Source organism: Vidua macroura, chromosome 21 (assembly GCF_024509145.1).
Source record: "Vidua macroura isolate BioBank_ID:100142 chromosome 21, ASM2450914v1, whole genome shotgun sequence".
Classification (NCBI taxonomy): domain Eukaryota; kingdom Metazoa; phylum Chordata; class Aves; order Passeriformes; family Viduidae; genus Vidua; species Vidua macroura.
In genome coordinates this window covers 224,604-236,387 of record NC_071591.1, presented here as the reverse complement: position 1 = coordinate 236,387, position 11,784 = coordinate 224,604, and the positions used below count along the sequence as shown (strand labels likewise).

Genomic DNA, 11,784 nt, shown 5'->3' with positions numbered 1-11,784 from the left:
TCAGTTTCTCCAGCTCCTAACTGCTTGTAGAGCTAGATAGGTGATTCTCTAGCTAGATTACTACTTGGGTGGAATATTTAGTTTTCATTTTAAAATGAAGTTTTAGATTCTTTGCTTTTGTAGGAAAATACAGGTTTCTAACTTGAAGTTATGCCCCGCAGCACCAAGGTTCTTGGAAAAAAAATGTTTCCTGAGGATGAGGTTGTTGATTTAGGCCCATATCTACAAAGTATCCATAACCACTTTTAAGTTCTTTAACATATAGTTAGGTCCATTGATTTTAAGGCACTTAAACAAATGCAGTTAAATGCCTAAAATTTTTACTCAGTGAAGGAGCCTAGAGACTTCTCTTGTGGTGTATTTTTTAGTCATTAGCATTCTCTTACAGGTAATTTTGTTACAAATAAAATATTTGAAAAATCAAAACTAGCCAAACTCTGTTTCTTTCACTGTCCCCTTTGCTGAACAAGAAACATATTTTTACACAGATCAGCCTTTTGATTAAGTACCGAGTGCTTTTTGGTCTCTAAAAAGCGGTCTAAATAACCTCTAAGCTTTTGTGTATAGGTTGTTCCAAATAGCATATGCCAAAGCTTATTTCTTCAACCTGTTGCAGTTTTGTCTACAGGGAAAAAGAGAAGTTGTGCCGACTTGACAGAAGACGGGGAGCTTTTATTTGGATGTGCCAGGGGTTTGTAGCATAACTGAATTGTTAGGATAACATTAGGTGTTTGCTCCTTGGGAAGGACTGAAGAGAAAAAATGGGATTTGCCTTTGTGTGGGAATTCTGCTTGGACCAAATGGGCATACCTTTTCCTTGGATTTGTAATGCTGTGAAGTGCAGTTCACTGGTTTTTTTAAGAGGCTTTAGGCTGAATGATGTGATTTGCAAAAGATTTCGTAGTTGATTTGTCCTTCATCCTGAGAATCTTGGTGATAGGCTTGTATTAAAGTCTGTGATTAGAGAATAAAACATCCTACTAGCAGAAAGGCATTAACATCCAGTTATTTCTGACTGTGAATTCTGACAGTTGTCTTCAGCAGGGTAATGCAGTTGGCAAGGAGTGGTTTGAAAGACTTGGCTTTGAGAATGAGTGAAAATACTATAAAATATCTGGTCATAGAAATTAACTTTGATTTAATGATCAGAAATTCAATGTAAACAGAAAGAGATAAGAATGTGCCAATCTTAAAAAGGTAAACTTTGAGAAATCAAACAGATTGTTTTTCCAGATAGGGTGCAGTTCAATTGCCAGATTCATTTGCTACAAGATCTTTCAAACCCAAAAGTTAAAAAAGGAAAAGTGGTTTTGTAGGAATAGCAGGAAAAAGAAAAAAACTGGATGGATCCAGAGAAAAAACATTGTAAAGAAAAATTACCACCCAGACTTAAACCCGAAAGTGTTTATGTAAGATCTGTCTCAGGAAGTCCCTAACCACCACTTGCTGCTGACAGGAAGTAACATCTGGAAAACAGCTATTGTACCTTTGCCTTTTTCCTATAGTCTTTTTTGAAGCATTTTCTGCTTTCTGACATTGGATAGTATATGTTTAAAAATGTTAAGATGCATCACTCTTAAAACATTTAATCTTCTGTAATGTATTTTTCCTGATTCATGGGAAAAGTACTAGGAAGTAGCTGGGTTTTGGGGAAAAATAAAAAAGAATTGACAGTATTCTGGAGAAAATCTGATTTGTTTAGGGGGAAAGCTTTGGTAGAAAGCTCCAGACAGCTTCAGAAATTTTTAGCCTTTTCAATGGATAACAAAATGATTTGCACCAGTCAGAGATGATTCACAGTACAGCTTCTTGAATGTAATTCCAGTTGAGTTCTTGGTAACATTTTCTTTCACTAACTGGTATCTTAGTTTAAAAGTTCCTTGGGTTTTGCTGCACTTACTGGTATGTTTTTCTATATTAGGCTTCATTACTGTGGTGACAAATGTGGGATGATTAATTCCCGGGGTTGAATAGGGTGAGAGTACTCAGGAAAGACCATGGGATCAACATCAAATTTTAATTTTGTTAGTTAATGTTGCTGAGACAGATTGAACCAAAATAAGGTGCCCTCTCTAGCTCTATTTTTATAAGTTAAATTTTGCTTATATCACATGATAAAAGAGATTGCTTGAGATACTCACTTTATTCACAGTTAAAATCAGGGTCCACTGTCTGCTTGTCCATACAGAGCCTTCCTGCTGCAGCAAATTAGTCCACATAACTGCTGCACTCCAAACTCCCCTTCAATAATAGATATGCAGGTATAGGCTAGCATATTTTTCAAACTTGTCATATAACAGTAGAGTTGTGGCTTGAAGAGACCCCTGGAGAATATCTGGTCTACCTTCTGTGGAAAGCAGGGCCATAAATTAGGTTACCCAGTGTCCAGTCAAGCCATATCTTGAGTATTTCCAGCAAGGGAAATTGCCATCTTCCTCTGGGAAACCTATTTCAATACTTAAGTGTATTCGCAGAGAAGAAATTTGCTTATATGCAGATAGAATGCTCCCCCATCACTCCTTGACCTGTTGCTATCACTCTGGAGAGAGTATTTCTATCTTCCCTGTGACTGCTCTGTGTGTACTGGAAGAGCAGCTAGGTTCCCTTCCTGCCCCTTCACTTCTCTATGCTGAACAAACCCAATTCCTTTAGCCTTTTTTCCTATGGCAAGCTTTCCAATCCTGTTATCACCCTGACAGCCATTCATGGGACCATGTCGTAAATGTGTAAAGTCTCTCTTGAGACATTTTATGATGAATACATTTCTGTATGTTACAAATCACATGGTGTTGCCTTAGCAAAGGTTTGTCTTCAGATTTTTTTAGAATATTCCAAATCCTACAAAGGTTAACCAGAATATACATTTGGTTTTGTACAAAATTTTTCCAGCCCTTAATCCTTGGAAAATATCCAGTCTTCTTGAAACCAGCAATACCACAAAACAGTTGGCTTTTTTTGCCTATGAGCTAATCTTCTAACAATGGTGTCTTTGGTTTTACAAACTGCTGACTGTAGTAGTTTGGACTTTCTACCACATAGTTAATTAATAAGTTACTGTCCCTCTGTCCTCTGTTTAGTGTGATGCAACCACACTACTGTATGTAGGAAAATGCTTTCATAAATATTGTTGACTACAAATTGGAAATATATCCTTGTCTCTTCTGGCCCTCCTATCAAATCAGTGTCATTATTCAATTTGTGAGGAGCAAAAATGGAAAATAATTACTTTCCATAGATTCTCTTCTGTTATGTGTACTAAGTTACTGTGTGTCTTGCAGACTCTGCTTCCTATACTGAAGGAATGCGCTATGCCCAGACATCTGTGTTACACAGCAGCTTATGTGCATTCAGGGGCTGTGAATATCTTTAGAAGTGTACATGATTATAAGTAGGGAACTAAATTGTTCCTTAAAACATCTTACTTTTTTTTTTTACCTTCTTTTACAGCGTGTGTTTGTGGTTTTCACAGTAATAGTACAATTTACCAAATAACTGTGATAGTTTATTATATTACTTGATCAAAATGTTACCTAAGAACAATAAATTGAAGTCCCCAGGCTTGTGTGAAATACTTCTCTATCAGCTAATTATTTTTTGTTGCAAAGTAGGGAATGTCTGACTGACAAAAATATCATACATCAGCTATTTACTAGCTTACGTGCATTTGCAGAATTGCACAGACCCTTAACAGACCACTATGCATGAAAGTATATATCAAGTATGCAGTAGTGGTGTGGTTTAACCACCTAATTTTTGGTTTGTTAGCCCTACTATTTTTCAGTATAGTTTTATAGTCATTATAAAAAAAGTTTAAAAAAATAAAAAGTAAAAAGTATCAGTTGATAATGATGCAAGTTTTCAGTCTTTATCTGCACAGATTTTTTTATTATCAGTTTTGCAGCAGTGTATATTTGTGAAATGGTTCTAGGTGCTGTAAGTTTTGGATTGCACCTTGTGCCTGGAAGTTGTCATAAACCCCCCAGATTCTGAATGGTTAAGAATAAATGGTGCTGCTCAGGTAAAAGCAGGTAAAAAGTTTTCTGTTCTGTGGCAGAACAGAAAACTTGAACCCAGGCTCTGTTTCTGTTACTGCTGTTTAATACCTGCCCAGCTTTTTTCATTAGTATAAATTTGTACATGTGATTTACTCGACTGAAAGTGTTTTGTCTTTCATAGCATGCTATGTCAGTCTTTCTTAACGAGCAACAAATTGCGCACCGTAGTTGTTCATGAACATTTTAAAGCTTACATGCTCCAGTTCAGGTTCTTCAGAACTGAGTGAAGCTGAATAATCACTGGTTTTTCAAAGGCTTGGGAGTATTTTTCTTAAGACCTCTTTGTTACCCATCAACTCCAAAGTATGCTTATTTATTATCTGCCTCAGTGCTACTTTCTCAGAAGCCTTGAGTATTGAATAAAGAAAATAATAGGAGAAGCTTAACTGTAAATCAAGACACAAGTATATAGACTTAGATTTGCATCCTGCTGAACACTGCAGTTCTCCATAACTATATTTTTCAGTAAAATTTAGCCTTGGAAATTGTTGTCTGGTGGATGGAGGACTCAAAATGTGCTATCCGGGTGGCATTGACTGCTACATTTGAAGTTCACTTTCTGCTGTATTAATGTTTTCCTGTCTTTAAACTGTTATTAATATTACTTCTTTGAACTCTCCAGCATAAGTTTAAAAGCTTGGTATTACAGGTTTGGTTTTCTTTTACCAACTTAAAAATAATTTGTCCCCTTTACACAGAGTGATTTTCATTAATAAATGTAGTCCTTGATTATTTGGCCTTGCTTTTCCTTAGCATGTGTTGTTACTTCCATGGGACCATAAACTAATGAACACTGTTGTCTGCATACAATATCCAGATGCAAAATTAGTTCTGGTGACAATGGAGAAAAGTGAGTATCACTGGAAAATGATACTTGCCTGTGGAAGAAGCTGCCCATGAGCTCACCCTCTGGAAAATATCCCAGTGGCCTCACATCCTAGCTTTTTTCAGTGCACAGTAGCACAAATGTGAGCCAAAGTTTGAAAAGCTAGTGCTGTGTGTTTTCTTTGGCATGGGGCAGCCCTGAGGCTTTCCTTTGAGAAACGGGTCTTGAAGTCTTTTGCTGAAGGGAATAATTTTGTCATTCCTCTGTGCAAAATGAACTGATTCTTATCTATACCTACTATCACATCATATATATAGAAGAGTTTGAAATATCACTGCCAAGATTAAAAAAAAAAAAATCATAAAACCTAATTATCCTCTTGCTTTAAAGGAAGAGAGGGAGAGGAACAATATGGGAAAAGGGTAGCTTGGTGTGTAATTACAAAAAATGTGTTCTTTTATATTCTAGCATATTACATTAAGTTTAATTTTTTTGACATCTGTCAGTTTGGGTTTTTTCTTCCTGCACCCCACTACCTATCAAAAGCCCATTTTCTTACACTTCTGTTTGGAATTTGCAGGGCATAGGCTAACACCTTTCATCCTTTTTGGTGCTTGCATACCTTGTTGGTCCTCATCTGTATGTTATCCTGGAAAATAAATTCTTTGTCCTGAAAAAATGCTTGCAACCACTGCTGCAGAATGGAAGTGTGTTTATACCTTTAGTATCAATGAGAAAAGCTGCAGACTTGCTCAAAATAGCTGGAAAGTGGCCCTGACCCAGGCTGCCATAAGGCATGTTGCAGTGTAGAGGCTATGAGCAAATAGAAACTTTACAGTTAAAATTCTAACTAGGTTTTGATGTGCCACTTGACAAGGGGGCACAGTGAAGTGCTGCTGTATGGACACTCAGTCTAGGTAGGATCTCTAGGCCATTGCACAACCCTGGGGACTCAGGATTTGCTCAACACTAAACTGCTACAAAGCCACTCTAATATTAGGGAAATTGGAGTTCTTCGTTCTTCCCTCATTCTGAGGTGTAAGGTGCCTGGTCTGTGCTGGCCTTGTGTAGGTGTTAGGATCTCTCAAGTGTGTGGGATAATGGCTGAAGCAGTTCCCAGTGTGGTTGAAATCCTTGTTCAGATAAAGTTCAGAAAAGGTAAAAATAATAATTGGGTTTGTTTTTCCCCCTCTAAAAGCTAAGTAAGACTGAAAAAACAGGAAACAAAGCAGGACAAAAGTGCTGTTTATATTTCTCTAGTATGATATGTGAAATTTAGTATGAGATATAATAAACTGGTATGATTAGTAGCTTCTCTTCACAAGAGTGAAAAAGGACAAAGAAAGAGCAGGTATTGCTGCCCTTCACAAACTTGTAGAAAATTGTCTTCTAATCCCATAAAGTTATACTTTTTTTCTTTTTACCTCTCTGCTTTTGTATATATTTTGATAATCTAGGAAAGCAAACCCTAATTACTCCCTCTTCCTTTAAACTCATGCTTTGGCTTGGGAAATTACTGTAGCTGAGAGAAGTAGAATCACATCGGCATGCTTAATCAGTAGGTCCAGAACTGCCAACTACTAATATAAATTACAAAAACAGAGGGTTTTTTCTTTCATTTTGTTTTATGAAAAGAGAGCAAATAGAACAATTACTGAAAACATTCATAGCTTTTGATGATACATCATTCTGTCTTTCTAGAGGTAATAATGTGTAGAGAGAGAAATGAAGATAAGTTGAGAATGGTTTTTAGAAGATACTTTTTGGGAGAAAGCAATAAATACCACAGGATACTGTTACGATAAAACTGTTAAGGTAGTCTAAGTTATATGAACCTCTGGTTTATAAACGGTAGTCATATTTATGAGATGTATAAAAATTATGTAAATATTATACATTAAAATATTAAATATTTTCATATATATATATATACACACATTTTTTTCAAGAGAGGATTTTTAATATGGGATGAAAATTTTTGAATGACTGATATGTGTCATTGCAGAAAGTTAAACTAGACTATAAAACTTGACCTGATTTCTAAGCATCTTTTTTCTTTGTTTTAAATCCAGCATGACTGGAAAGACCCTTGGTTTATATGTTGTTCAGTTATTAATCCAGCTCTATTCCACTCATTTACAAGGTCTGAACATCCCTTTCGGTTTTGGTGGGATTAATAAATTACCTTTTGTCTCTGGAGCACTCTCCTATTTATCATGTCAGTGGGTCTAATGGGCATATATGGTTCTTTCATAGTCCAAATTCACAGATTGCTGGGGACTTGAGAGACAGTTATGGCTTTATGGTTTCCAGGCAAAGCATTAAACAGTTCATTACAAACTGAATTTGTATTGGCTTGTTGTCGCCTTTTTGTCTGTCTCTTCAGTTTTCAATAACAGGTCATATGATTTCTTCATTCATTCCTCCCTAAGCAGTGTAAGGCTTTTTTGAATGCATGAATGAATAAGGTAAAAACCTAAAGAAATTAGGTATTGCAACCTGGCCAATGCTGGACCTAACACAGTGTGATCCAATGAGCAGTGTACCAGTCAAGATGGTGGAGATCTGAAGAAACAGATACGTGGCGAGCTTAGCTTGAGTGAGAAAAAGTCTTGCAAGGGATTTCCATAAAGTATTCCTAAGTCTCAGGGTAGAAAAGTTAATGGAGATCTTGCACACTGGTAGCAGACAAAGGAGGTATTGCAGTGGTCTCTGGTCATGGGAGCCAGCAGCATTGTGTCCCCCCACTGTCAGCACCACTGGCTGGGGCAGCTCTCCCTCTTTTTTTAGTGTCCTTTTTATGGTCCTGCAAATTGCTCATAGCAGGCAGTAGCCTAAGTGCAAAAAAGCTTTTCTGTCTTTTTAAGGGATGTCATAGGACTCAAGCAATAATTATGGAAGTTTTCAAAATGCAAATCCCAAGCTCTCCTTTGTTTAATGGGCCCAGAGCACAGGGTGGGTAAAGAGCTTCTGGCTGCTATATTCATTAAAAATGATGCAACTGTTTCTGTTTGAAACACTAGATCAATTGGTTGATTGATTTGTTTGTTTCAGGAATTTATCTCTTGGATTTAATCTACATAGATTCTGCATATCCTGCTTCAGACAGCATAATGGAGAATGAACAAAGATCCAATCAAATGAACAATATTCTCCGAATAATAGCTGATCTGCAAGTATCCTGCAACTATGGTTGGTAAATTTTGTTATGCCTTTCAAGCCTTAACTAAAATTTCTTTAGTGTGAAATTGTGGAAGCAGGTTTTGGCCCTGAGGGAACACAAGAGGCTAGTGACGGTAGAGTTGAACACTAAGTGATGTAGCTTCCACTTCTGTGTAGCTTCAGTCTTACCAGTAAACTGGGCACATAAGCATGTATTCTGAATTGTATAACAGAGGTTGTGTAGAGTTTACTGTTACGTGTGTGGTACAAATTACATACTTTCAAGTGCAGCTATTGCATTTGGTTTATATACTGTTTCCACCAGGGGCAATCAGAGAGAATTAACTTAATATCTTCCCTTTACTTTGCAGTAGATATGATGTCTAGGACATGGAATGTGTTCATTTAGTTATCATTTTGTTGTTAGCATCCTGGTGATATATTTACAAAATGAAATACAAATATTTCAGTCTACACTGCAGTTGTTCAATGTGCTAAGCTTTTGCACGTATGTTGCTCCCGGATGAAGTCAGGAAAATGAGGGGTTGTTTCTTTTTGTTAACAGAATTTTACTCTAAAAACAATTTCTGCAGTTCTAGCCTGCTAGTGAAGCTGTATATCAAGAAATGTGCTGGTTTTGGTATCTTAGTGAATACTCAGTGTACTCTTGGTGACTTAGCATGACTTTTCATTGCTTAAACACGTAACAATCTGAAAAGCCTTGAGTGCAGCTAAACAATAACATTCAGAAAATTTAAAAGCTGCAGTTTTGGAGAGCTTAAAGAAAAAGGATTGTTAGATTGTGTAAAAACAAGGTGAGATGTTAGCTGCGTATGCTTAAGTATCCAGCCCTTTTTTGTCAACTTCGGTATTTCAAAGTATTTAAAGGTAGGAACTAGGGATAATAACGTATGATTCTGAACATCTAGATTATTCAGGTGTCATTTTCTTATTGTGAGTTTCATATTGTCTCTGAATGCTTTGGATGACAAAGAAACCTCCTTATTTCATTGACCCTTTCCTTTTTACAGTTTTGGTAGCTTGCTGCAGTGCTATGCATTAATTTTGAGTCCTTGGTTAAAATTAAGATGAAAATTAAAATACAGCCTTGAAACAATATTCTGGGATAACGTATGCCTTTAAAACAGTTACCTTTACAAGAGTGCAAAACTTAAGTTAGGTACTACAAGGCATGTTCCTATCCATGCACCATGTGTCAAGAGGTTTTTCTGTCATTCTGAACTTACTGTCTTTCATTCTTGATATTCAGCATTGTAATTATTAATTAATTATTTAATAACTTTCAAGTCTCCTCAGTTCTTGGACAGATGAGAACCACTAATACCTATAGCTACAGGCTTTGATTTTCCCCAGAAGAATGAACAAAAAATTCGAGCAGTTTTGCAGCAGATTTTTCCACCCGTGAGATAGCATCTAATAAAATCCACCAGCTTTCATGATGATGAAATGCATCTGTATTTTCTTTAACAACTGAGAGCATCACTTTTCAGTCAAGTGTTTAACACCTTTTTAGAGTCAAAGTAGTATTTCTGCCCAATTTATTTTTTAGGGATGTTCAAATTCTGTTTCCATGAAGGTATCATAAGAACCAGGAAAAAAAAAAAAAACTGAAAAAATTATAATTTTGGATGACATAAATGTTAATGGTTTTTGTTTGTTTGTTTTAACCCTCCACAGATCATCTCACAACACTTCCCCATGTGCAAAAGTATTTGAAGTCTGTCCGTTACATTGAAGAACTTCAGAAGTTTGTAGAAGATGACAATTACAAGTAAGTACTGTTCTTTTCTTCAGGCATTGGGAAATGTAACAGAAAGATTACTTAGTCAGTAGTTTTTTTAAGAGCTGAACAAAAAGCCCTTGGATGAAGATGTTTTAGGGTGTTTCTGCTAAGTAAAATTCAGAATGACTGTCTTTATGACTATAAGCAGATTTACAAAGTGAAATATGCTAGTGAAAAGTAACAGTTTAGAGTAGATGAAAACCTAGTCTTTATTCTATTACATGATGATTGTGTTCTGGGAATTTTGTTCAGTAACACTAAAGTTATCTCCAAGATGTCCAGCATTGACTCTGTAGAATTATGAATAATACATTAAGAACATCTACCAGTTTCAAGTTACTGTTTTTAATAAGTTAATACTTATGATTTAGGGGTTTAAGTTTTGGGGGTTTAAGCATGTTAAAATAATGTTTACAAAAGACCTGGAGAAGAGTTAAGCCACACAGAGGTTTCACACAGATGCCAGAGAGGACATTGGTCACTATGTGAATGTGCTCTAGTTAAAAGACGTGATAAATCCCTTGCCAGTAATTCTGAGAGAACTAGCAAATTAAGTCATAGGCTAAGGAATCAAGGTTTTAAATAGCTCAACCAAGCTAAATGTAATGCTATACAATTAGCTATTGACAAATAGAGTAACTATTTAGGTGAGCAGAATTTGAAGTATTCAAAGCAAACATATGTTCAGTCATACAGTGAAGTATAAAATAGTATAAATGGTATAAAATATTTTAGCATATGTTTTAGAGAGTAAGGTTGGTAATGAACTTCTTAAAACCTGTCTTGTTACCAGTTTTGTTAAATACTTCAGTTAAGAATTTTGTCTCAGAATGTGTACTTAGACCGTATGCTAATAAAACAGTGATGGAAGGGTTCATTGAAATAGAATATCACAAAGAAAGACTCTGATGACTAAAATGATAGTGCCACAAACCCCAGAATGTTATATACTTATTCTAACATTAGTTTATGGTGTTGATCAGTAGATAGCTGTCACAAGTGAGATACAGGCATGAAAGGACTAATTCATCACTGCCTATCAAATATAATGTTTCTGTGAAAAAATAGAGTTGTTTGTACTGCTTCAGAAGGAGCTGTGAGAGCTTACATGGAGCATTATATGCAATTCTGGCCATCCATGCTTGCATGCTTGAGGGTTTAAATAAATGATGGTGCAATCAGATGAATAAAATCTGTCTTGTAACCCCAGATGTAAAGAACTAGGTTGGGCCTTAACCTGGGAGAGGAGAAGTTTAGGTAAGAGAATCACTGTGTATAAACACAGCTGGAAGAAAATGGGGAGGGTAGAAAGAAATTTAAATGAAATTGTAATGATATCACAAGGATAAACGCATAGAAAATTTTTAGAAGCTAAATGTTGAAATGTGGTTTCTAACTATCAGAGTAATGGAATTCTGGAACCTCTTCTTATTTGGACAAGTGAGACAAATAATTAAATAATTTTAAGTTGAAACCTGATCAGTTAACGAAGTGAAGACTACCAGTTAGTGTTTGTGAAAAGAAAAGAGCGTATTCAATAATCAGAAGATTCTGCATTAGTAGCATGGAGTCATGTACACACGCATGTGAAGAGTGACCTGCACCAAACATTTACATTTTGCTACAATTACTGCTGACACTGCTGGCATACAGAGGCAACCTCCTACTGAGATGGAAAAAAAGGTGTCATCATAACAGAGACAAAACAACCCGTGTTTTAGTGTAACATGAGTCAGACAATTTGCCTTTTCAATTTTGAATGTAGCTGGAGTTGGTGGTAACTCCAGCTGTTCCTCTGAGCTCTGGCTCCAGCTGCAGCACATGCAGGACTATACCTTAACCAGATCTGTTGATAGGAATTCTTGTGATGAATTCGTGTGGAACTTTGCTTTCCCTGAGAGAACAGTTCTAAAAGTAAAAGCATTCAGATAAGGTGT

At 36.2% G+C, this 11,784-nt stretch overlaps 1 protein-coding gene across 5 annotated transcripts in view; it reads left to right on the top strand.

Annotated features, from left to right (window-relative positions):
- Positions 1-11,784, top strand: part of RALGPS1 (Ral GEF with PH domain and SH3 binding motif 1) — a 78,601-nt gene that overhangs the window by 38,041 nt on the left and 28,776 nt on the right. For all 5 annotated transcript variants that reach the window (XR_008440271.1, XM_053996512.1, XM_053996511.1 and 2 more), the window contains 2 exons: positions 7,936-8,073; positions 9,742-9,835. Coding sequence is in view for 4 of the 5 variants with exons in the window: in XM_053996512.1 (XP_053852487.1) it covers positions 7,936-8,073; positions 9,742-9,835 (232 nt within the window). In the remaining variant the exon portion in view is untranslated. The remainder of the gene's footprint in view (positions 1-7,935; positions 8,074-9,741; positions 9,836-11,784) is intronic.